The 26989-nt window shown below is 39.9% G+C and overlaps 1 protein-coding gene and 1 long non-coding RNA gene across 5 annotated transcripts in view; one reads left to right on the top strand and one right to left on the bottom strand.

The window, feature by feature from the left end:
• ZNF608 (zinc finger protein 608) overlaps positions 1–6592 on the bottom strand; it is a 101014-nt gene extending 94422 nt beyond the window's left edge. For 2 of the 3 annotated variants that reach the window (XM_005599467.4, XM_070233142.1), the window contains exons 1-2: positions 3960–4399; positions 1852–2942 (exon numbers count right to left, since the gene is read on the bottom strand). In XM_005599467.4, the coding sequence (XP_005599524.3) occupies positions 1852–2757 (906 nt within the window). In that variant the 5' untranslated portion in view covers positions 2758–2942; positions 3960–4399. Of the gene's footprint in view, positions 1–1851; positions 2943–3959; positions 4400–6260 lie in introns of those variants that run through there. The other variant, XM_023617786.2, reaches the window with a different exon arrangement.
• LOC111767824 (uncharacterized) overlaps positions 4222–26989 on the top strand; it is a 33992-nt gene continuing 11224 nt past the window's right edge. For both annotated transcript variants that reach the window (XR_002799688.2, XR_011425111.1), the window contains exons 1-3: positions 4222–4361; positions 24615–24746; positions 24842–24940. This is a non-coding gene — a long non-coding RNA (uncharacterized lncRNA). The remainder of the gene's footprint in view (positions 4362–24614; positions 24747–24841; positions 24941–26989) is intronic.

The raw sequence follows: 26989 nt of genomic DNA, 5'->3' as shown, positions 1-26989 counted from the left end.
AAGAACACAAAAACTGGAGAACCGACACCACGCTCTAATCTCAGTTGCCATGACAGCAGCCTTTGAGATACTGAAATGTTCCGATTGCCAGCTAAACAAAATTGTTGAATGTGAACATTTGGCTGGAAGATTAAAAGGCTAAAGGGAATGCAAAAGGGCAGTACCTCCCACATTCCAGGCAGCAGTGAATCCAATCAAATGGCTCTGACTCCTTAACCACAGCCATTGTGAGCACTGGATTAGGGCAATTCATCTAGATAGTTAGAGCAGATTAGAACTGCAATTTGAGGACTATTGGCAACAAAAGCAAATGCCCTACTGTACTAAGTTATAAGATTTCAGAACGCCTTTTAGCAGAAGTGATGTGAAACTTCCCATTTCAACACAAGAATTGAAACGTGGATTTTTAAAAATTCATTTCAACTCACCGGTGTAAAATGCTATCTGACCAAGGAGACAAGAATAAAAGGGTTCAGAGCTTTTTTTGCGATTTTGGCATTATCTACACCTTAATGTACCTTCATCAACTTCTAAAAGCATAAAATCAAAACTTTATTCCTGAATTCCAATTTCAATCTTGAACACTCAAAAACAAAAATATAAAGGTTTAAATAGAGAGCAGTGAATAATTGTACACAGAAATAATTATCCCAAGGCATTTTACAATTCTGATCAAGTAAGGAATAGCAAAAATCAAATTATTTAAAAAGCATATTTGCAAACAACGAAGCCACAATCCACATGCTATGAATTTTGCTTCTGCAAGGCACCATCTGTAGAATTAATCTAAAGATTAATTTTATAGAAACATCACGCACTCCCTCAGCTCCCAATCTGCCCAGGGGACAGAGCCCCTTCAGTCCCGGGACGTGAGTGCACAATTGCCACACCAGTAAGTCACAGGCCTCCGGAACTAAGCAGCACAACACTGGGGGCAGTTTCTCAAAGGCAGTGTCTAACCAGACTTTAAGACAATGACAAAGAGGGAAGGAAGGGTCCAAATTGCCTGAATCAACAATCCCCATTGCTCAAATGCAATGCATAACTAGCATCCTTTGGCTCTGCTTTCACATTTCAGGAACACCAATCCACTGTCTTTTTCACTCTTACCAACCTTTCAGCTCCCTAGTCAAGCTAGAAATCCAAGTGATAACACTCTTAAATCTCCAGCTAAGAACTGGGCAAGGGAACAAGGCTAGAGTCTTAGCAGCCACCAAAACCATTCCATTCCACACAGTTATGACATCAATGACCCCAGGACACCAAGGCTGGGGTTTAATTCAGAACCAATAACAGGATGATACCCTTTGATAGAACTACTCTGGAGAATGTAACAAACAAATAAATGGGTTGAGGGTGGAGTGTAAATTAGAATCCTCAGCATACCTCTCCAGGGAGGGAACGTGAACCCTGCACGTAAGGACACATTACCAGAAATATTAGGACGTGTAAATTAAAACAGAAGACAGTTCTCCTTAGGGGAGAAACCAGGACAAGAGTCAAGTGGGTGGAATGCACAGGTTTTCTATTAAAAGCACACGGCAACTGGCTGACTGGCCAGGAGCCCTTCTGCAGAGCAAAAGGTACTGAGAAGACTCAGGCCTTCCCACCTGGGGACCCAAACACTAGCACCACAAGCAGCAGCAGCAGAAGCGAGAGCTGAACACTGGCACCCAAGCAAGCTCCCCCATACCAAATGTTCGAGGAAAGGATGCAGATAATAGAAATCTCACAAAGAACCAGAAAGCACGAACAAGAAGAGTAAGGCACACAGAGGCACACCCCCCACACACCCACACAAATGCACACAAAGAGGAAAGTGGAAGATCTAGGAAGGCGACTTTATCCTACCTTCTCAGTTTTCAGTTTCTTGATTCGCCTGTGGCTCTCCTCCTCCTCCTCTTCCTTCTTTACCAACATAGAGTTTCCCATGAGCCCTGAATCCGGGGCACTTTTGCTAACTTCCCCTGCAGCCGCGACGCTGCCACTCCCAGTGCCCCCGCAGTGGAAGGGGCTCGCGCCACCTCCATTGCTCTTGGCCCCAAAGCCATAGAGGTGCCCCCCGGAAGGGGCCTGGCTGCCACTGCCATTCTGGTGGCCCTGAAGCAGGTCGTGCTTGTCCTTCCTGGATTTCCCCGCATCCTTATCCCGCTTGGCGCCTCGGCTGCTCTGGCTTTTACCTGGCTTCTCCTCTTTGCTTTTCCCACAGGAGGCCGCCCCCGCGGTGGCAGCGGAGGTGCCGGTGCTGGTACTGTTGCTGTTTGGGTTGCCGCCGCCGCCGCTGCTCACACTTTGACCCAGCGCTGAATTCATGCCAGTTGCCTCTCCAGGGCGCCCTTGGACTTCCTGCCTCTTGCCAGTGCTGCTGATCTCGGGAATCCCATACAAGGCAGCAGAAGGCAGAGATTTATTAGCATCCTTAGAAGTTTTACTCCTTTTCACTTTTGATTTGCTGGTCTCTTTGTGTGAATTCCCCTGGGGAGCAGAGGGCTGAACAGAAGCAAATTTTAGGCCATCAGCTAAGGCTGCGGTAGCACCGGCCCCACTGGAGGCCAGACCTCCACAATCCTTAGAGTTGCTGCTGCTAGTGGTGGTGGTGGAATTATTCATCTCAAATTTCTGTCTGTCCTTCTCCAAATCAGCGTCCAAATCAATTATTAAATTTCCAACCCCGATTTCCCAATCATCGCCACTGTCATAAGTATCAACTGTATTTGGATCCACACCTTTTCCTGCCGTGGAAATGTTCACTGACATCCTGAAGATGAGCTCTCTAGAATAAAAATCCGATGAACTTTCCTTTGGAGATGAGGGGACATTCGTTTAGCTCCGCTGGGCTTTCTCTTAAAAAAAAAAAAAAATCTTCTAATCTTCCTCTTCTTTTTCCTGCCCCAGGAATGTGTCCAGGGATCTTACACCCTTCAGTCCAGGTCCACCTTTTCCTGTGAAGGGGGAAAAGTCGAATATTTCCTGTCTGGGTGTTACCAGAATAAAAACGATTAATACTGGGGAGTCAGTAAGGGGTACAGGGAAGGATGGAGAGTAAGGTGGCTCATGTATTGTCTCCACAGTCCAATATCGGTTTTAAAGGAATATAACCAAACCCGAAAAACATACCCATGACAGTAAGCATCTTACAGTAGCTAAAAAAGAAAATCCCTTTATCAATCAACAAGACAAGGATAATCACTTTTTTAAAGGCATTAAAATATCTTAAGGATCTGAGTCAAGTCCAGAAAGGTTTTAAAAAAAAGAGAGTTTAGGATTTTTTTTTCTAACACATACATGTGATCTCTCAACCCCAGAAACACAGCCTGAACACTCAGACGAGGGAGGAACACGGCTTTAAACCCTCACGGTGTCCTAGATCTTGCAATTTCAAAGACCAGACCCTGGAAGTTTTCTGAGGCTAGTTTCAGAATGATGCTGCTAAATTTTCCATATTTCTAATTTTATTACTTCTTTTTTACAAATTGTCTGGGCAATCTGGTTTTTGTTCCCAGTAAGGAACAGAAAAAAACAACCAACACCCCCCCACACACACACACATACCCCCTCCTATCCTCTCTTCCCCAACAGTTTAAACAATTTTATTTTTGAAATATACACACGTCTTTAAGAGCATTTCTCTATAGAAAAGACAGTGTTAAATAAAAGGCTCAGTATCTGCTTTTTGAGAAAAATATTACACCCAAACAATTCTACCATATTCCTAGGTCACAGACTTGCTCAATCTGTTAAATATGGTGCTACTGACTGTACGGGCAAACTGATTAAGACATACACTTTAAGTGATCTGCGCCAAGGTGGCCTCAATGACCGCAAATGAGTGTGTGTTTGACAAAGATCAGTTAAAACGGTTTTTAAAGGGATCAGCCCCTTTTTAACAGTTGATTGTCAAGAAAAAAATAAATAAATATACATACACACACACACACACACACACACACATTGCTTACCTTTAATCCTTTATCATTTTTTAATTAGGCCAGCAAATCAAAATGCCTTTGCCACTCCACTCGGCAAATAAGCCTGTGCCTCATTTTACTTAAACACCAAATGATCAAGAAGGAAGAAACCAAATAACACATCTCAGCCAGAATAATCACTCGATAACATTATTCCACCTCCCCACCCCCCTTTTGGCAAACGGATCAGGAGTCCTTTTCTCCTTAAAAAAATGTGTCACTGTACAGCTGGAAGATAATGTTTCACATTCACAACAGAAGCACCAAAGGTTTTTTTTCCTCTTAACAAGCATCGAGAATAATAGTTTTTTAAAAAAGAGAGAGCTTAGAGAAAAAAGTTTTCCCAACTTCTCATTCCGCCTTCAGTTCCAGACTTCAGAGTCACCGTGATCAGTAAGTAATGCTCCCATGTAGCAAACCTACAGGCGTCCGCTAGTAACAAGACAGAATGTGCTAACATCGGGATAAATTAGTGAAAGGGAAGAAAGAATAAGAAGAAAGGACTGAAAATCTGGGCTGGATTCCGCCTGTTAGTCGGGAAGTGGCATTTTTCCGCCCGTCCTGACAGATTTGATTTCTTGAACTAACTTAAGAGGAAAGGAGGGGGAAGAAGAGGGGGAGGAGGAGGAAGAAGAAAGGGTGGGATGAGAAGCGGAGCGAAAGGAGAAAAAGAAAGGTGTGGAGGGGGAGGGGAGCGGAGGATTCAGTGAGCTGATAAACCAGTTATAACAGCATTCGCTCGGGGCGGGGGGCGGAGGGCAGTGGGGTGGGGAAAATAACGGCATTTAAAATTGGTTCAGTCTTCGAAACCCAAAGGATGTGATGTTTTCCTGTTTTATGTTGTTTTAAGAAAAAGGAACCGAGTTCCTAGTATAGTCCCCAAGGGGGAAAAAATCCGCTGTCGCCCAAGCCGATCAGTCATGTGGTAATTCGATAATTAGAGTCAAAAAAAGATTTTTTTTAAGGCGACCTTTTTCAGGACAGTTTTTCTCATTTATAGTCGCAGCAAACGGTGCGTCTCCCTTTTATTTATTTTTCTCTCCTCCTCCTCTCTCGCCCACCCCCTCCTGTGTTTAGTCAGATGGCCCCGGAGCTTGGCTTAGTATTTTTAATTAGCTGGGGTTTGGAAGCTAAAAGCAGTAATGAATTGTTGATGGATTGGAAGTGGAGAGTCGCTTTGCTGGAAATGTCGGGGCTGGGAGAGGGGGATGGGCGAGTTAGCAACAACCAACCATCTAAAAGGAGCGATTTTGTTACAGTGCAAGCCTTTCACATCACGTGAGGATCAAGGGCTCAATTGGTTGTCGTGAGAACAAAAATGGTGACAAGCGTATCAAGAAAATACTGATCTGGTCTTTAAAAAAAAGCTGAAGGTCTCTCCCCTCCCCCTGCACACACTCTCCCCCCGCCGCCGCCTCCCCCCCTGCAGTGGGCGCAGCTACAAGTTATGAATGTGAAACATTTCTCGCAGATCTAGGATCTCGGAACTTCGGAAGGAGTGAAATGTAATGAGCACAAGAGCAAAGCAGATGTTTTAAAGAAACACCTTATAAACCTTTCCTCAACTTATCTCCAATTTGTCGGCTTTCCCAAGAGGCCTAGGCAAGGGGGGAGGGCACCTCCGAGCTACTTGGGTTTTAGGGACCCCCTCATGTCTTAAACAAAGAAAAACATTTTGCTACCTCCCAAGCCAGGTCCTGTAATAAGCACACCATTGTTACTATTTGTGGGTTTGTTTGGGTTGGGTGGGGCTTTTTTTTTTTCCTAATGGTGTTTTTGCTGCTTGCTTTTTTAAGGAGGTGGAAAATGGTAATTATAACCATTACATGTAATGGGTGACTATTCCCTTGTTTAGTATTAAATTATTGGGCACTAGTATGTGACAGGAGACAGAAATCGGCTTGTTCTGCCCTTGCCCCCATTTTCCTGGCTCTGTTTGGAAGAGGGTCTTGCCCAGCTAGGATAGGAGAGGAAGGGGGTGAGGTGAGCTAGAGAATGGACACTGCAGATCAGGATATGTAACTGTGTCACTTTTATTCTCCTTGGGTTAGAGCCCAAAAAGTAATTTACTCTAAGTTACCCCGAGTGCCCAGTCAAGCTTAATTTGTGTGAAGAAGTTACAAATGCTTCACCCTCCACTGAATAAAATTCACCCTTCCTGGGTTGTTGTTCTCAATGCAAAAGCCAAACCCTGTAACTAGTTCCTCATTTCAATGCATAAAACTCGCACATTCCCCTGCATGAAGTCCCCGCTAAGTGCTATATAGAGACACACCACGCAACCGTACTTACGGTCTGTATTGGATCGAGTTGACCTTTTCCTTCTAACTGCATTGAATGTGTTTGGTTGCAGCCGCTTTATTTTGGAAATTATAATCTCTTCAACAAATTTATTATTAAAGAAGATGGACCATCAAATGTCACAGACCGTCCTGTGTATTTTTTATAAAAGCAAAAATTAAAATTAAAAAAGAAAAAAGAAAGAAAAATCCCCCTGGTGCACACACACAACAAGCTTGTTCTGCAACACTGAAATCAGGACTGAAACACAACACACACACAGGGGGAGTGGAGCAAAAGGAGCTCTCAGCCTCTATACCTGAAAGGGACTTTTCTTTGTTCCCATTGCCCTTTCGCATCGGGCCAATCAGAGAGCAGCTTTTATGAAACTGGGCTTTCTCATTGGCTAGCTGCTTTCTCTTGGCTACTGTAGGGGGTTGAGATATACACACGTATAAAACACACACTGAGAGCGGGTGGGGGTGCGGTGGGGGGTGGTTGTGGAGACAAAGCGTTTTATTTTCCAACCAGATTGGGGTTGAGGAACCTCCTGCAGTAAGAAGAAAAAAAAATGGTGCGCCCATTTCAATTACTACATCATGCACATAAAACACTTATTAAAACAAATCTCAAACAGACTGCGAGGAGAGGATGTCGATAAATACAAGTTTGATTGTGTTATCTTGGGGGAAATAATGTATGTGATCGCTCGGTGGCAGAGGGAAGCCAAATGAGCCACTAGCGCGTAGCGAGGAGAAAAGGGAGGGTGACTGTGAGGAAACCACTGCGAGCGTTTTGCTGGCTTCTCTTCCTTGTTGCAAGGACTCGGCAGCGCGAACTCCCGAGACTGATTTTCTGTATTGCAGCTTCTGGCTTTCAACCCTCCCCCACCACTTTGCCCTTCTTCCAATTTTTCCCCCCCCCGTGTCTCTCTTTTTACTTTCTGATTAAATAAGAAAAATCGATCTGGGGGTAAAGGCGGTGGTGGGGAAACAAGTAACCCTTTCGTTTCCAGTCTCCTGGTCTACAAGCACTGAAGTGTGAACGCTGGCAACCGTTTCACCCCCACGACGCGAACAGTTCTTCCCTGGAATTAGTAACAAATCTTTTCCACCTGGCCCTGGGCGACTGCAAAAAAATAAAAAATAAAATAAGGTCCCAGCCAACCATATTAATACCTCGGGCCAGCCTCATTTTTTAAAAAATCGATTTGTGGGAGATAAATGTACTAGGAAGATTAACCCGTTAAACAGTCCCCCTCCGCGTTTTTAAACCGACGGATTGCAGAGCTCGCCTTCCGCCAAATCTTTCACCCCGTCTTGGGGAGAGACGGGTGTCAAATTCCTCTGACCGCTACACCGCAATCCACCAAGAATACAGAAATATTTTAGAATTTACTGCAGGACAGATGCCAACAACCAAGTTAATGGGACTCTGAGGTCACAGGATAAGAGAGGGTAATATGAAATAACAAGTTCAGTATTGTACCGTAACAGCCAACATAAGTTAATGCCTTTATATATATCACACCTTTAGAGCACTTTTGATTTTTCATTGTTATTTTCCATTACTTTTAGGAGCTCTCATACGGATATTTTAAAGGATACTCTGAATTTAACTGAAAGTATCATGATTACAAGTTTTAAAGATCCAGCATTACTGGGATTATAATTTCCACATGACAACTGGTATTTAAGAATGTGTCTTAACTGAGTCAGATGGACATATTAAGTGAATTAGTGTTAGCAGAAGATAGCTTATGACGTAAATATTCAATGATGACTTTGTGGATCAATAAAAATATTTATGTCACATGTTTTAAGTAATGGCTATTGACTCCTGTTTGAGCTTTCAGTATATTTAGTTCATTAAAAAAATTGCCAATTAATTGTTTCACTACCCAAGATGAACTAGATTTGATGCTGCAAATAGTAATAAACAGCAGTTTCCACCCTTTCCTGGGCTAAACTAGAGGAATGCAATCTGTGTAGTCCTTAGATCTCCCTAAATAGATTTGGATTCAAATAAAAGCTGTACATTAACAAGTTAAATGGGGCAAATTAGATCTGATACCACTTATCCTCTATTTTAGCTTTGATGTTTGTTTTATATTTTTGAATGTACAGATTTTACAATTTGTGTATGTCCATTGATAACAACACAGCATCATATGGTGATTTTTAACTTTTCTTCTTTTAGAAGAGTGGTTCCTCAAAGGACCAGGATCACTCTTGGGCACTTCCTGGGTCCCTGGAGTATTATGTACGTTTCAGCCTTTGGAAGCCCATGGCTACCCCATATGTTATATCAGTTTGGAAAAATCAATGGTTAGCTCTTAAGATGACTGGGCTTCAAAAGACGTAGAAAATAAGACTTGGCGAAGCTGGAAAAGAGTAGAAGCAGTCCAACACACTCCCTTGGTGAAAACAAATCACAGGGTCTGCAGCATAGATTTAGTGTAACTAAAACCAAAATTTAGCCTTTTAAACTTAATCTGATCTAAGCCTAACTTCAACACCTAACCCTAAATCTTAAACCTTTTTGATAAACCGCTCTGGTCAAAGCCAAAGCTTATGCCAACTCAGTCACATGTTTAACCCAAATCATTTTGATCAGTTAAAGCCTTTTCCTTCCACTCCAACATCTCCACACTCGATGCGCACCCCAGCCCCACGGCCTGCCCCCAAGTTCTTCCAGGAGACTTGAACAAACCAGAGCTGTTAAGCTAGCTTTGCATGTGTTTGTTTTGTTTTGTTGGACAAAGGGACCAGTCAGGAGACATCAGAGGGCTATCAGCTAATTGATGACTGAAACTATGATAATTAACTACCAGCTTAGAAAATCAGAGCTACTCCCCTCACAAAACTGAGAAGTTCTACTATATTTTAAAGAAGAAATTTTATCTTTATCTCTTATTAAGATAACAGGAAACAGGGACCGGCAGGTGGCCAAGCTCCGCTTCAGGTGGCCCTGGTTCACCAGTTCAGATCTGGGATGCGAACCTACTCCACTCATCAGCCATGATGTGGAGGCATCCCACATACAAAGTAGAGGAAGATTGGCATGGATGTTAGCTCAAGGCTAGTCTTCCTCAAGCAAAAAAAGAGGAAGACTGGCAATGAATGTTAGGGCAAATTTTCCTCACCAAAAAAAAAAAAAAAAAGATAGGGAACACACCAGTCTCTGTACTAATATCCACATGCATATACTTGATAATAGCATTACAATATTGTATAATATGTGCACTTTGTAATTCTACATTTTAGTGCGTGTCTACTCAGAGATGTGGTAGAAAAGAAGAGATGTCTGGAAATGAGTCTAGGAGGAATGGAGAGGTGAGAGGAGCATGAGGATAGTGTAATGGGAGCAAAGAGTGTTATCCCATCTCCAGTAACCACCACCACCAGCTCTGCCCCTTCACATACCGCATAGATTACAAGGTGATCAGAAGGACCTGGCACAAGTCTTTTCCTGCTTTTCGAAAGCAGAATTGCTCAATGCCGAGGAGGCCAGGGGCTTCAAGTAGCAACTCAGTGGTCTGTCTTTGGTGCCCATTTCCTCTGATTTGTGATCAGAAATAATTTCTTGGGTTTTTGTTTATTTGGAAGGAAGTTTCTACCTGGGCCTCACTGTTCTAGATCTGTGCCAACACTGACACTTGAGATTTACTCAAAACCAAGGGAAAAAAATAGAAAGCAAAGTTATAAAAAATAAAACCTACCTGGAACTGGGCTTAATTTATGGGAAAAGGAACTTAATTTAGGCACAGTGAGAAACTTTCTGGCTGCCCAAGAAGAGTGTGAAGAAAGATTCTTATCTGTCTGGGGTTGCTTGTGAATAGACCTGCCTCAAGGCAGTGGGCAGGTGACCTGCCGTGGTTTCTAGGGAATGCAGAGTTGGTGATTTATTAAACACCCACACAAATACTAGAAGGTCTTCGCTCTTTTTACCCTAACATCCTAACTTCCTATTAAAGGCCTTCTAGAGAAATCTCTCTCTCTGCCTTTTCTCCTGTGCATAATAAATCCAATTCGAGTTTCTATGGAGTAGTTTTAACAATATCCATCTCTCGACAACTGTCACCAAAAAGAGATGAGCAGTGTTCTTGGCCAAACATTTGATGTTTTTGCAATGTCCTGAATTTAACTGGACCAAAATAAAGTGCCAAGAAGCAGGTGTCCAGTGGAGAGAGAGGAGCCTGGTCCTTCTTTGAGGGGGTTTTTAGGGAAGAAAAACATCTGTGGTGTTCACCCTGCCATGAAGGACTCAGGGACATTCTGATAGACACTTGTGAAATGGGATATTTACACACATTGTATAAATAGCTGTGTTAACTTTTCAGGTCATTTCTCTGCCCCATTAGCTCACCTTCAATTTAAACTCCCCATAGTGTAACAGAGAGACCCTACATCCAGGGGAAAGAGAGTGACTGTCTTGACAAATCTTCATAACTTTAAAAACTTTATAAAGCTTTGCTTAAATTGAAATGATCCAAAGCAAATTCTCCATGCCCTGATTAAAGACGAGAGTGAATTTTAATAGTAAAGAAATGTAAAGTTAAAGAAGGAGGTGCTTCTCCCTATATGTGTGTCGTTCCCCATTCCTTCTCCCAATTCTCAACCATAAAATAATCAAAAAGAAAAAGCAGCAAATCTTGTCCCTTTTATGCCCTGCAGTTCTAAAGAACCTAGCAAAATATTGCAAAACAGCACATTCTTCTAAAGGAAAACATTTGTATACTGCTCACATGGAGAGAACGGCAATGTAGGTCAATGTTAAGTGTCTGAAATCTTACCTCCACTTGGCCCAGGCTCTTGTGGTGTAGTGTGCGCTACTATATCTGAACCGGTGCCCGAGCCAGGTCTGCAGATCGGTTAGCAAAGAAAGGCAATTTACATTGCATGTAATGAAACCATTTCTGGAAAAGGACTTTTCTTTTATGCCAGTGGAGACTGGGCGCATAAAGAAGATCAAAACACAAGCTACACTTTTTTAAAACTACTTATTGGAGATTGCTGTTGCTGGTTTTATTACAATATGTATTTTACAGATTTAGGTAATAGCCCTGATTTTTCAAATCGACCTCTGTTTAGACACGTTTCACTTTGGGCTGTTTCTTGTCTGCAAAATTACAGTCATTTGCACGTTATTACAGTGAGTGGGAGACAGATTGTGTTTAGCGTTGGGTGGGGGAAGGGTTATTATGGGAAGTGATCTGCTACGGTCAGCACATAATTTCAGCCTGAAGAAAATTGCTTCTGAATGGCTGGTCTGTTACCCAGCCAAGGAATGGTCACTGGGAGAGACTGCAAAATACTTCTGCTTAATCTGCATTATAGAATTATTCTGATTTCCAGAAAGATAGTCTGTGGAAAGAATGACTGTAAAACTAAATTTAAAAACTTGTAGGTGAAATGTTGTCACTGCTCCATTTGAATCTAAAACAACAACTACAACAAAGTACAATACTACCAAACGGGAGAGGACCAAAAGGCAGCAGGGTACAGCCAAGCTGTTCTACTCCAACTTTCTCCCTTGCTTCTCCTTCTCCGCTCCCTCCTTTATCACTTTTAAAAATCTCAGGGCAGCCCCGTGGCCGAGTGGTTAAGTTTGTGGGCTTTGCTTCGGCAGCCCCGGGTTCATGGATTCAGATCCCGGGCGCAGATCTACACACCATTCATCAAGCCATGCTGTGCCAACATCCCACATAGAAGAACTAGAATGACCTACATCTAGGATATACAACTATGTACTGAGATTTGGGGAGAAAAGAAAAAAGAGGAAGATCAGCAAGAGATGTTAGCTCAGGGCCAATCTTCCTCACCAAAAAATATATTTAAAAAAAAAACTCTATGATTTAGTGACAGTGGATTTTCATATATGTGTAAAAATTTGTAAGAGTAATACTGAATACATTGGTAAATATATCACTAGCTCTCACACAAACGTAACTGCAAGAAAAAGATTTCCTATTATAACTACTTTTTTGGAGAGTAGTAGAATCACCTTAATTAGGAAAGTATTTCAAATACTTCTGGGGCTGGAGCTTAAGGATTTTTCCACACTTTACGAACGAACTGCTTTCTATTTGTGCATGTTTCACAAAACTGACAGAAGATTAATAAAGCAAAGATGCTTATCAGAAATAGTAACCCTTGTCTAATTTATAATTTAAATCAAACCCTTATGAATAGCCTAGGAAGTCTTAACATATTTGGTTAGAAACAATCGGGAGACTAAAGTTTATTTTAAAGAAAAATAAGAGTACCATTTTACTCAGCTTCTTTGGCTGCTGAATATCACTTTTGTTGTGAACAACTGTGCCTCTTTTGTTTTGAAAACAAGCTTTCCTAAAGGATGAATCACTACAATCATTTAGAGAATATGCAATAAACAACAGAAAGCCAGAAAGTTGTTTTGCTATTTTCTCAGCAGAGCATTTCTTCCCCATCTTCTCAGCTCAGCTGAGCCTCCAGTCCACCAGCCAATCATCATTATGGAAATATGGTTCTCAGCTTCCTGATTGGCTGCCTCCTGGGCCAGTATGTTAAGGTGTCTAGAGCTCACGTACACGGAGTGCCAGCCTGCTCTGCCTGGACCCTCTTCTTCCAAAAATATTTTAATCACCTTCTCTTCTCTTTCCTTTTCCTTCCTTCTTTTTTTAAAACTTCTTAAAATCTTCGGGGGGTAGGCACCCTGTATTTTTTTAAACACCTTTAAAACATATTCTCATACTGGGAATCTGCTAAAAATAAAATTTAATGCACAGGGATATTTGTTCTTACCATATTTTGATGTTTTCTGTTTATTTGGGTTCTCATCTTATGTCCTTGGATTTTAGAGGAATCCTACAAAAGTTAAATGAACAAATTATTCTAAAAAATGCTTCAATTTTTATATTCTAAACATTATCTGTGCGTGATTAGAATTTTTTCTCTGAAATTTTTAAAAGTTAAAACATTGAATAAAATCACTTTCGATTTAATACTGGAAAGGAGTCATGTAAGACAATTTTTAGGAGCAGAGGAGACAATGAATTTTTCTTCATAATTAAGATGTGGCATCTTATCTATAATTTTTTAAAATGTTTTAAAATTTTGCATTGTTATCCCCAAAGATCCACAAATGTCTTCAGGATGCACAACTCTTTCCAACTTAAAGGAGGTTTGTAATTCAAGAAAGTGAGTAATAGTGGGAAATGTATGTGACTTACCATGTTCCAGAAACTCTTCTTAATTCTTCATATGTATTAATTCATTTAATCTTCATAGCAACCTCATGAGATAAGTACTATTGTCATCAAGATAAGTAACTTGCCCAAGTGTTGCAGTCAAATCTTGGTGGAACCAAGGTTGAATGCAGGAAGCCTAGCCTGAGTCTGAATGCTCAGCCACTGCAGTAGACGGCCACCAAAACATGGCTCCAGACAACAATCCTACCTATTTTGCTGAGCATAGAAACATTAGCAGGTGACTGATGGCTCTTCCTGAAAGAATGAACATAACTGCTTTTCAATCAAAGAAAAGCCCTTGTGGTCATTTTTCCGCCAGAGATCAATACTATGACAAGCAGAAAACACGGCACCTAAGACTCAGAATTAAAAAATAAAAAAATAAAAATCAGTTTCTTGTTATTACTCAATTAAAAATTTTTAAACATTAAAAAATATAAACATAATGGGTGGCAGAGTCAGGTTAAAAATGACATAAGACTGGTCATTATTGAGACTAGGGGTGCGTACGTGGGGTCATAATATTATTCTTTATGTAAAACACACATATATATTTGGAAATTTCTAAATTAAAAATCGAAAGAAAAAAGCTTCTAGGTCTTAGAGAAGGAGTTATTCAGAAACATAATTTATTCCTTGGCTTTGGAATATTTTTGGCATTTGCCCAGTAGGGTAAAATTGTCTCAAATGACATTGCTATGTGTACAAATAAGCAATAGATTACACTCGCTTCCTACCATTTGTTTACGCAGGTTTTTGTTTGTTTGTTTTAGGTCAAGTTTTCTTGCTAGGCCATATATGATAAAAATCTGTAATGTTCTGTTTATATTTTCAACATGTACTGGGAGACTCAATTGACACTTTATAACTTTCTTGTATAAACTATATTTCAAACAAGAAGGAAAAGCTCCTATATAGAAATATATTCAATAGAAATTAAATGAAGATTCAATATTTCATTACAGGTATATTATACATTGGAAGAAAGAAAAAAATATTTGGTAATTTAGATTTCTTCAGTGCATATATTATTATGTCTTATTCAAAGAAATAGAGTTGTAGAAATGAAACAGTTCAGACACATTTAAATTCTCTAAAAAAACACAGCAACGCAGTGAAAGACACTATATAATATAAGCAACATGAACAGAATTAGACTAAATGAAGAGAAAAAATGCTTAATCTTTTCACAAAGAAGGCTGTGACATTGAGATTAAATAGAGCATTGAAGAAGATGAAATCATGGTAACAGTTACTATTCTTAACAAATAGGATATAATTTTGTGAAATAATGAGATTATAACACAAGGAGTCACTGATAAAACTGTTATAGCAGAAAATGGATAAATCATTAAATATAATGAGATTTAACTATCACTGTGAGAGAAATGATATGTAATTAGAAAAAGGAATAGAATATAAAAAGAAAGCAATGTTTCTATCCATGGTTCCACATTACTAAAAGTCTAGTGGAAAAAGAAGGAAGTATCTCTGAGTCTATTAATAAATTATGGACGCAATTATCATTAATTATAATAACAATAGTCCTCTCAAATCCAAACTCATGTCCTATCAACCTTTCATTTTATTTAACAAACACCTGTATAGTACTTACAATGTAAAAGGCATTATGCTAAGTATTTTACAAATATTAACTCATTTCCTCTAGTTAAGTTTGAGATATTCATTCACCAAATCTCTGCTGTGTTATACAGATTCACAGAAGATACGAAAAAGATGAAGACATCATCTCTGCTCTTGAGATGCTTCAAGTTTCATAGTTGAGATAAGACACTTGCCGAACTCCAAAAAGGATTTGTTTTATGCTAATACATAGAAAAAGTATTGCTTTGGGGAAGAAGAAAAGCTAACTTTATCTAAGGAATCATTATTAGCTATCGGGAAGAAGTCAGTTAAATTGTTGTGCCATATTAGGATGGAGACGTAGGGAAGGTCATGCCAAGGAGAGGAAACACAATGAGCGTATGTGTAGAGGCAAAAAACAATAGGACAGCAGTGTTAGTCCAGCTTAGCTAGATCATAGGGATGTTGAAGGCAAGGAATGGTGGTCAGGCTGTGGGTTGAAGTCTTATTGTAGATAGGACCACTATGAACCCACACGAAGGTGTTTTGGTGAGGGAACAATGGAAGCTGACATCCAGCTCATGCTCTGCTCATCAAGCTATTTGCCCTGGCTCAATGGTGTGTCAGCCTAAGAAGGGGCAGGCTTTTATAATATATATGTATATATATATAAAGAGAAAGTAGGGCTGGCCCCATGGCCAAGTGGTTAAGTTCATGCACTCTGCTTTGGTGTCCCAGGGTTTCACAGGTTTGGATCCTACATGCGGACACAGCACCGCTCATCAGGCCATGCTGAGGTGGCGTCCCACATAGAACAACCAGAAGGACCTAACAACCAGAAAATACAACTATGTACTAGAGGGCTTTCAGGAGAAAGAAAAAAAAAAGAGAAAAGGTGACAGAAAAAGTACAGGAGGTAGTAAATAAATTATATCATCCGTGCCTGGCTGAGTTCTTGGAAATTGTAATGCTCAAACATGTTAAATTAATCAACTTGCATTGAGCTTCTATATGTGAGAATAGTAGAAAAGATTCTCCAAAAATGTAGGGGACAATAATGGTTATGAGCAGCTCAAGGTATATTGAGATAATATTCAAACCAATGAGTATATTCAGTGGACAAACAATAACAATAAATATGTAATAAGCCAACTCTGAACTTAGAAACCCTCAACTTAGAAAGTACAAATTCTACAAGAATATTCTACAGCCAAATTAAATAAACCAACCAGAGCAGGGAGCGGTCTTTCTCAATGAAAACCTGTTGAAAGATAGGTCTTCATGAATGAAAACATGTCAGTTGAAGCAAAAGTTAATGTCGACAAACAGAACACAGGGTCAAAAATAGGATCCCTTGGGAACACCAACATCTAAGTTTGGAGCAGAAGCTATAACTGCTTGAATGATGAATGAGTGAGCAGAGAGATTAAAAAAACCCAAAAACCAAGTAGGTAAGGGATACCTCTGAGAAAGAACAAATGAACAACACTTCTAAATGCACCAGAGAAATCAGGTGAGTTTAAGCCTCTCTTGGTTTTTATTTTGGGGGAGGACTTAGTGACCTTAGAGAGAGCAATGTAAGTAAAATGGTAGCCAAAATCACTAGGTTCAGGACTGAAATAAAGGGCAGCAAATGAGAGATCAAATGAAGCTTACTCTCTTTAGAAGCTTCTTGTCGAAAGAGAATAGAGAAGGGTAGTTTGAAGAGTCTTGGGGGAGACTTTGCTGTTGTTTGCATCTTTCTACTATGAAACAGCCTTCAACATACATTTTGAGAGAGAGGAGTCACTGGGGAGAGTAGTTGAAGTTTTAGAGGCTAATTGATGAACAAAGATCCTCGCTGGGAAAGGGGTGAAGGGGAAGGAGAGCATTCAGTCATGACCAAGTATTTCTAACACAGGAAACCCAAGCTGGAGGGAGTCAGTGAGACTTAGGGAGCTGCTCTGACAAGGTCACTGCCTCTCATGCAGTAGTAGTGTCAGGACATCAGTGGAACCCAGAACAGTCTTAGCATGCAGTAGAAGTAAAATAGAGACCAAGATCATTAGACTTTTTTATTCGGACACCTAAAGCTCTTAATAATTCAGTATCTCCAGTAACTTTCTGGGAAGCTGATGAACTAAGGGGAAAGAAACTTGACTTGGGATATTAGATTTATCTTGTCAAAGTATAAAGAATTTAATAAGTGTATTGTTCTAAATTAATCTGTCCATTTCTTAACAAGTTTTTTAGATGACAAAAATAAGGAGAAACTTTAGGGCTTTTCTTTACATTCCAACTTTACGTCCCGCTGGCTCATATTTGTCTAAGATAAAAGGCTTCTGTATTGACCCGGATAGCCATATGTAAACCAAAAGTCAATGTTCGTCCTTGACCCACACTTGAGACACATGCCTCAATGCAAAGTGGAGCTGCTCCCATTAAAATCTCACTAGTTTATTTTATATCACTACTTTCTTCATTCACTTGAGTATCATGTAAACACCAACTATATTTCAGACACTGTGCTGGATTTGGTGATGCAAAAAAGAATTTTATTGATTAATTCTTAAAAAGCACTCTTTTTAAATATTTTATTTGCAAATATTTTTTAAAAGTTAGATGGTCACTTATGGATGAAGGTCATCCTACCGTCATTAACCTTTACTTGTAATGCAGAAACAAGAAACCAATTAATGGACTCCTGTCATCCCCTGGCTGAGGTACAGGTCAGTATCAGAAAACAGGACCCAGGATTTCCAGGTCCAGGATCCAAGTTGTCAGAACCTCAGGTAACACCAGGTCACAAACAAAACTTCCGAGATGAGACTGTTTCAAGAAGAAAACAAAACAGGGCCTGGCCCCGTGGCTGAGTGGTTAAGTTCGTGCGCTCCGCTTCGGCGGCCCGGGGTTTCGCCAGTTCGGATCCTGGGCACAGACATGGCACCGCTCATCAGGCCATGCTGAGGCAGCGTCCCACATACCACAACTGGAAGGACTCGCAACTGAAAATATACAACTATGTACCAGGAGGCTTTGGGGAGAAAAAGGAAAAAAAACAAACAAAACAAAAATAATCTGCAACCTCTGCAGCCATCTCAGAACGTTTATTTAAATTTAATAGACTAAATAGTAAGAAAGAACAAAGTTCCTAGGGTGATAATATCATTTTGCTGCCAGTAAAATCAAACTATTTATTAAAGATGATTATACAAATACTCTAAAAATGTTTTCCAAAACATTCAAAGGTATTCAAATGGAAAAAACAATTGGGAGTGGTATATCATGCTCAAGAGGAATCAGAAAAGATTTATGGAAGTCATGAAATATTGTAGCTCTGGCAAAATATTATACAATGGAAAAAAACGTAAGGACTGGATATGCATGTAACATCTGATTACAGTATTAAAATTATTACATGAATTAGCAGTGGGAAAACAGGTTACCTAATATTTTTCAGACCTTTAGATATATGTCTGTTTTTCCATTTGAAAACTGGATTTGGCAGATAATTAGTATCTGATTTTTTAAAAACAACTTTATTGAGATGTAATTTATATACCATAAGATTTACCCAGTTTAGTACAATTCAATGAATTTTAGCATATTTACAGAACCTTGCAAACATTACCACATCTAATTTTAGAATAGTCCCATCACCCTCAAAAGAAACTTTGTGCCTATTTACAGTCACTAATGGGGTATTTACAGTCACCAATGGGGTTTTTAATAATTTCAGAAACGACATTTAATGATTTGATACTCTGCAAAATGGCATTCACATCAAAGTTATAATTGGAAAGTAATAAATTTACTATTTAAACATATGACCATTACCATCTAAAATATTCACCTTTTAAAAACATCTGGATAATCTTTTACAGAACTTGATATGAGAAGTTCAAGATATGATAAAGTGAAATCCTAATGTATAGTTCATAATAATTATGACAGTTATCTTTTTTCACTTTTCATCCACTCAGCTCTGAATTCATCCTTTTTGTTTGTTTTATAAAAGTGGATCTGAGCCTTTAAATACATCTTTTTGCCAGCTGGCACAATGTCAAACTTTGTTAGTAGAGGGCACTAGAGAGACATTGCCGCAAAAAAGGATTTTGTGTCCTGGTTCTAGCATATTCTCCTGGCGCTCCTGCAGCGTGGGTGGCTTCTCCAGCACCAAGCTTCTGCAGCATAACACTCTGCTCCCTCAGTGTATAGTGACCAGTGGTACCCAACGGCCAGCACCTTGCCTTGGCACCCCTTTGGCCAGTATCATAGCTAAATGCCTCTTATGAGACTCCTCCCTGTGTACAGCTTTCTCCAACACCATAAAGGGGAGATTTCCTACCAGTTCTGCTGGCATGGCCCCACAGTGCCTTCTTTGCTATCCAGTGAGTTATGTCCATGTTGTTTCCAAAAAGGTCTGCATCTCAACTCTGGGTGTGTGGAGGAGAGAATTCTTCCTTGGGTGCTTTATCTCAGCACTAGGGTTAGTGGCTATATTATATTGTGTTATTTCTGATACTATGTATCCGTTATTCTTATATTCTTTAAAGTTCTCATAATTTACTACTAGCCAGTCCCTCGTTACTACAATCCCCTGTTACGCTTAATAATTATTTATATTAAACTCTCCCTGTTCAAATTACTATTTGGTTTCTCTCCCTAATTAGATGTAGAATGATATAAAAATATAGTGTGAGCCAGAAATATCTGCTTTTTAAAAAAATCTTTATAACCATTTCCTTATCAGAAGACAGTATATTTTGACATCCACTTACAGTAGACCAATAAGCACATCTAATATCCAGAAAGCTATAGCTCAATGTAGGAAGAGAATCTACACTCATTTTGAACTGAAGTGACTTGAGAATCTCGATAATTTCAGCCACTGTTCTAATCATCTATAGCTATGTAGCAAGCAACCCCCAAACTTAGTAGCTTAAAATAACCAGTTTTATGTATTTCATGATTTCAAGGGTCGGTGAATCCTTTGGTGAATCCTTCTGTTCCATGTGGTGTCAATAGAGGTCACTTGGTGGTACTCAGCTGGAACTCGGGCTGGTCAAGAAGGTCGAAGACAGCATCTCTTATGTTTCTGACACCTTGGGGAGAGGCCTGGAAGGCTGGGCTCAGCTGGGACCGTCAGCCGAAATGCCTACACATAACTGTTCCGGCCTGGTAGCCTCAGGATAGTCAGATTCCTTATGGGGCATCTCAGGGCTCTAAGAGTGAGTGTTCTAGCAAACGAGGTAACAGCTGCATGGCCTTTGATGATCCAACCTTGGAAAGCACTTCTCAGATAACCATCCTGGTTTATCCAGTTCTGAGGAATTTTCTGGGGGACTTGCAGTGCTAAAACCAGGACTGTCCTGGGGAACCCAGAACGCTTGGTCGTCCTAGTGCCATCCTGCATCAGTCCAAGCAGTCACAGCCCCACCTAGGTTCGAGGGGAGGGAACATAGATCCCATACCTATAGAGGTCTATGGGAGATGTCAAAGAATCTGAAATTACGTTTTTAAAAACACCCAGCCAGTTAATCTCTCCGAGACTCAATTTCCTTATTTCTAGGAAATAAGAGACTTGTAGAAAGGTGGCTTCTAAACTTTGATCCAGCTCCAAATATTGATTCTGTCAATGGGAGACTGAAAAGACATCAAGAACCATTGTTGAGCTGCAAAAAACTCACTGTGCGTTCAGGTTGACAATAGATTATTGTCCTCAAAGAGAACTCCACGTCACTTTTTTCCTGATTTATTTATTAAATTTCACAAGGCGTGTAGTTGTGGGTCTTTTTTTTTTTTTTTTTTCCTGCATCTTGCTCAGCAAACCGGAAACTCTTTTAATTAGCAGACTTACTTAAGTTCTGGGAATTTTTCATGAATATATTTTTTCTTCCATTATCACTTATTCTACCTTTCCGGAAGTCTTATTGAATAAATGTTAAAACTTCTGGGTCTATTTTCTGCTTCTTAACTATTTTCTCATACTTTCCATGTTTTTGTCTGTCTTAGTTTGCTAGGGCTGCCATAACAAAACAACACAGACTGGGGGGCTTCAACAAGAGAAATGTATTTTCTCATAATTCTGGAGACTGGATGTCCAAGATCAAGGCTTTTCTCCTTGGCTTGCAGGTGGCTGCCTTCTTGCTGTGTCCTCATGTGGCCTTTCCTCTGTGGGCGTAGATCCGTGGTACATCTTGTTGTGTGCCCAAATTTCCTCTTGTTGTAAGGACATTAGTTAGATTTCATTGGGGCCCACCCATATGACCTCATTTAACCTAAATTACCTCTATAAAGGCCCTATATCCAAATATAGTCACACTCTGAGGTACTGGGAGTTAGGGCGTCAACATATGAAGTATTAAGGGAACGCAGTTCAGCCCGTGACATTGTCCTTTTGCCCTACCTTCTGGTAGAAACACTGGGCTCAATTTTCCTGCTCAGTAACTGGATCATAGCATATCCACTCTGCTATTTCTCCTATTGAAGATTTTTATTTCAATAATCATAATTTTTATTTCCCAAAACTCTAATGTTTCTTTTTCATATCAGCCTTTTCTTTCATGTATACAATATTCTCTTGAATCTTCCACAATAATAATTTTTTCTAGTTTAAATATATGATTCTATTATCTGAGACTGTTCCCTCAGGGCTTAGTTCCTCTACTTCCTGAATTTTGAGCCTCTTTTTAAGATGTTACTTTTCTTCAAATGTTTGATGATATCTCGCCATCTGAGAAGGAGCAGTGTGCTCCCAGCTTATCTCCTGGGTTGAGAGCTCTTCTTGGCATTTGTAAGTTATCTGGGGTACCTCTTCCAGTGCACATCTGTAAGAACCCCCACTTCAGAGACCCCTATTCAAGATTTTGTCCTGATAGCAAATTTTATTTTTACATACAAATTTTATTTTTCCTTTTACGGAAAGGAGGCCAGTTGAATCCAGCATAGATTTTCCCCCCTCAGTAGGTCTTGTCTTACATAGGGTTCATCTCCAACTCGAACTCACATGCTAGGGGCCTTGGCTTTTACTGTTTCTTATTTTGTTTCCAAAGCAGTTAGGATAATAATCGGAAAGCAGAAAGCCTTTGTTTCCAGCTGTTCGGCTGATGTGGCGAAGGAGCGAGGAGTTGGACTCTCCTAGCGCAGCTTTGTCAAATGCGGCTCCTCAAGCGCCCTGAGGGTTATTACACTGGGACCCCATTGAACTTTGCACATGTTTGCTCATTGTTGGGATTACTAACGTCACCTTTGTAGTAGCTTTCTTCTATCCGTGTTTTTCTCTACTGGTTTTTATCTTCCAGGAATTTCTCAAAATATACAGACGTCTCATAGTAACCTGTGCTGTTTTGCAGCACTCCTAAAGGTTATTTTCTGTCATTTCAATGGAGTTTTGGGTGTCAGGGGAGTTACATAGGTATGCTTAGGTCACTGTCTTGATATAATCCCTATTGAGTTTTAAATTGAAGAAATAAAAATAATCATGCTCAACTCAAAAAGTTACAAAAAAGATAAGATATAATTGTACATAAAGCAAAAACCATAAGCTTCCTGTTATTCTCCTCCTAACCACACCCCCTTCTCCAGTAGAAGCTTCTCCCAATAGTTTACTATGGACCCTTCCACACTGTTTTTCCAAGCATTTACAAGAATATGCAAGATATGTAGAAGTTTTTTCTTGCTAAAACTGGAATCGCACTATTACAACTTTTCTGCAATTACTTTTTCACTTAAGAATGGTCAACATCTTCCCAGGTCAGTACATATAGATGATCTCATTCCTTTTATGGCTGCATAATATCTTTAGGGTGGAAATGCTATGTAGTCAGGCAGACATGATGACATTTCGTTCAATGACAAACTACGTATATGACAGTGATCTCTATAAGATTGGTACCATATAGCCTAGGTGTGCAGCAGGCTATACCACCTAGGTTCGTGTAAGTACACTCTATGATGTTCGCACAATGACAGAATTGCCTAACAACTCATTTCTCAGGCCATATCCCTGTCATTAAGCAACTCATCACTGTAATTTATGATGTCAATTCTCCAGTTGATGGATGCTATGGACTGAATATTTGTGCCTGCCCCAAAATTATATGTTGAAGTCCAAATGCCTAATGTGATGGTATTTGGAGGTGGGATCTTGGGAGGTGCTTAGGTCATGAGAGTGGAGCCTTCATGAGTGGGATTAGCGTCCTTATAGAAAAGAACCCGGAGAGTTAGCTTGCCCTTCTGCCCTGTGAGTTTACAGTGAGAAGCCAGTGATCAGTGAGAAAGTGCTGCAATGAGAAAGCAGGTTCTCACCAGACAACAACTCTGCCAGTGCCTTGTTGTTGAACTTCCAGCCTCCAGAACTGTGAGAAATAAATCTCTCTTGCTTATAAGCCACCCAGTCTATGGTATTTTGTTATGGCAGTCTGAACAGACTAACAATGCATATTTAGGTTGTTTTCAAAAAGCTTACGGTTTGATTCAACACCTCAAAGAGTTATCAAGGTATTCTATGAATCGGGAGTATGCAACAACGTTTTATATCATCATAGAAAATATTTTTAAACCACTATTACATATGGAAAATGGAGACTATTCCAGGAAAAGTCATTTAGTTGTCTCTTATGCTTGAGATTAAAATTATTAGACAGAAAGAACTAAGTAACACTGGCCATGGCTGAGCATGAATGGAACCATCTTGTCAACTATTTGTTCTATGTGGGTCATCTGAGGTTCTGTCAAGTCTGAACACGTTGCCTTAAACTGTTGAAAATCCAAAAATAGCTGTGCTACTGCTTTCCTTACTGTTCCTTATTCATCTCAGATCAGTTCACTTCTGTGAGATGTTTTGTCCTAATATTTATTTAAGAGCTCTCTGTGTGCCAGGCATGGTACTTTAGCCAGAGTATTTCATGTAACCCATAACCAATCGAGAAAAGTACTATCCCCGTTTTTAAATTAGACAGATTTTGTTCAAATCCCAGTTTTATTCTTTGTTAGCTGTGTAACCTTGTGCAAGTAGTAGAACTTCTGTGAGCCTTGGTTCCTTGTAAATGAAATAAGGACCATACTCTAGTATTCAATCATTTAACAAGCATTTACTGAGCTCTTACCATACCAGGCATTCTGTCAGGCACTGAGTGGCAAGGTTGTTTGGAGGATTAAATGAAATCATGTGTGTGACATAAATCCTGGCACAAAATCGGCATTCAAATAATAACTACTATTATTGTAGCTAGAAAGACACCAGGGCTGTCTTTGACAACAAGGGTTGAATTTGAACCTAGGTCTGTATGAGTCCAAAGTCCCCTTCCCCCTTTTTTCAAGACTTCATGCAATCCAAATCATACAATTCTTACAAGTTTAAGAAGTAAACCTAAAACCATCATGGTTTCTAGCCCAAATAGTTTTTTACTTCTCTGATTTCATTATTTCTTTGCACTATGTACTACATGATGTAGTTTTCCATAAGTTGTGGTATATTTTTCTCTAGAGTCTTTTTAAATGTACCTTGGGCTCTCAAGACTTCGAGTGGACAGATGGTACTTTCTCCTTCTTTTACTTTTGTTTTACAGGGCTTCGGCTGTGACTAGACATGGAGTAGACTGAGCAATATACAAATACAATCTGATTTCACAAAATTTGCAAATGAAATGAAAGGACAACAACTATGATACATGATACATGAACTCACTATTGTGAAAGAGGTGAGTGATGGAAGATTGAAGAAGAGGCAAAATTTTAAAACATCAAGGCTTTTTGAAGTTGAAAGAGATTAATACCAATGCCCTTGATGTTACAGTAATAAAATTGGGAACGCGAGTGGAAGTCAGCAAGGGTAAACATCTGACCCAACAGTTCATTCAGGGTTGTAAACAGAAAGGACTTCACAGCTCAGACGGTAAGCATTTTCATCGCTTCCCATAAGCAGCAATGCTACGCATTCTTCACTAAAATCCTGCAGTTTGCTTGTTATTTTTAACTGATTATTAGATGATTTCCACATGAGGATCCATAACCAAGAAGGCAATAGGGCAATAAAGCCAAGCATAGCCAGAATTTCTATTAGCTCCAGCAATACATTGCATCTAAAACTGAAAACTGGAAATGCCTTTGTCAGCTCTTCGTACATATGTTTGTGTGTGCACTTTTCCATTTTTATATAATAACTCCTTGACTAATTCTGCCGAAACAAAGCAATGTGGTTAGTGGGTAGGGGGGATCTCTCAGAGCAGGAGAGGATTTGGTTGTTTGCACTTAGTGGAATGAGCAAGTTGGCTGCAAATGGGGGCAGGCACCACGGAAAGAACCCTAGATGCGGAGTTAGAATCCTGAGTTCTTGTCCTAAATGTCACTAATCAACTGTGGTGCCTGGGGCAAGCCACTTAAGTTTTCTGCTGTGCCCTAGTTTTTCTTGTTATAAATTGGGACAATAAGGCTTGCTCTACTTACCTCATTAGTTTGTTATGAGGGTCACAGGAGTTAATCTGCATGAAGGTACTTTTAAAACATAAAGCTATCTGTAAATGCAATGCATTTTCATTTTGTATATTGAATTTTGAAACTATAAAATAAACCTGTAGTTGAATGACACTCCATCTTGGCTGTTGTGGCTCATACAAACAGGTATAATAAATTTGCTAATATTATACACTGAAATTGTATTTCCAGTAAGAATTGATAGAGGAGTCAGAACAGTTCTATACATATGAGCCCAAGAGTATGTTAGAAACTGATATATTAGCAACTGATAGCTATAGGAGATGTCGAGATAAAGACATAATAGTCAATGTGCAATCTAGATCAGTGAGTTTAACATTTGATAAAATAATAGTGAGGTTGAATGTTTTGCTATAGTACAAATTCTTTGAAAATTTAATCTGAACAGGTATGAAAGTAAAGAAAAGTATTACATAATTAGAATCAAATATTTTTAGATGGAAAAAACGTTAGAGAATATTCTAATCCAACTCCCTTGGTTTTGCAGCTGAAAACGTAGAAACTCGGTTTGCATGCGTTTTATCCAAAACCATACATGTGAGATAGCGGCAAGGTTATTCTAATATTCTGGTTACTCAGAGCTATCTCTGAAACCACTTTGCAAATCCAAAGTGAGAGACCGGCTCAAGGTGGTGGCTACATTAAGAATCTGGGATTCCAGGGATAATCCTGCTGTGGCTGGGCTACGAGACTAGAGGAAGCTCACGAACAGCCAGGAGTCAAGGCAGATTTGTTGAATGATCCGTTCCAATAAAAGAGCTGAAGTGGGTCAAACAAATTCTAAAGGAAAGAACAGGCTGTCTGAAGGGAGACCTTGAGCGGGAGACAATGTAGATACAAGAAGTAGAGTCTAGCAGTTGACTCACTAACCAGAAAGGGCTTGGGAATAATTGCAATAAGAGAATAATGGTGGTACTACTACTACTTATAGCTAAATTTTATTGAGTGCTATGTGCCAGGCATGGTGCTAAGTGTTTTACATAATTATCTTTTTAAAACCTCAAACACAGACACACACACAAAATTGAGTTAGGAACCATTATCTCATTTTGGGGAGGAAGAAATGGAGGCATAGTGGGAGAGTTAGAGCTTAACCTGCGTAATATAGTGCAAAGTCCACATGCTCAACAGCTGTGGTCCATGACCTCCAAAGAAGGGAGGAACAGGAGCCAACTTGGTGGCATACTGATTAAGTTTGCATGCTCTGCTTCAGCGGCCCGGGGTTTGTGGGTGTGGATCCCAGGCACAGACCTACACACTGCTCATCAAGCCATGCTCTGGCGGCATCCTACATACAAAATAGAGGAAGATTGGCACAGATGTCAGCTCAGGGCCAATCTTCCTCACCAAAAAAAAAAAAAAAAGTAGAAGGGAGGAACAGTAAGAGAACATGTGCAGGATTTAGCAATTCCAGTCCTTGGTTCATAGACTAGTTGGTAGGGGTGCAGTC

The sequence above is a fragment of the Equus caballus genome, chromosome 14 (assembly GCF_041296265.1).
Source record: "Equus caballus isolate H_3958 breed thoroughbred chromosome 14, TB-T2T, whole genome shotgun sequence".
Lineage (NCBI taxonomy): Eukaryota > Metazoa > Chordata > Mammalia > Perissodactyla > Equidae > Equus > Equus caballus.
This window is presented reverse-complemented; position numbering and strand designations above follow the sequence as displayed.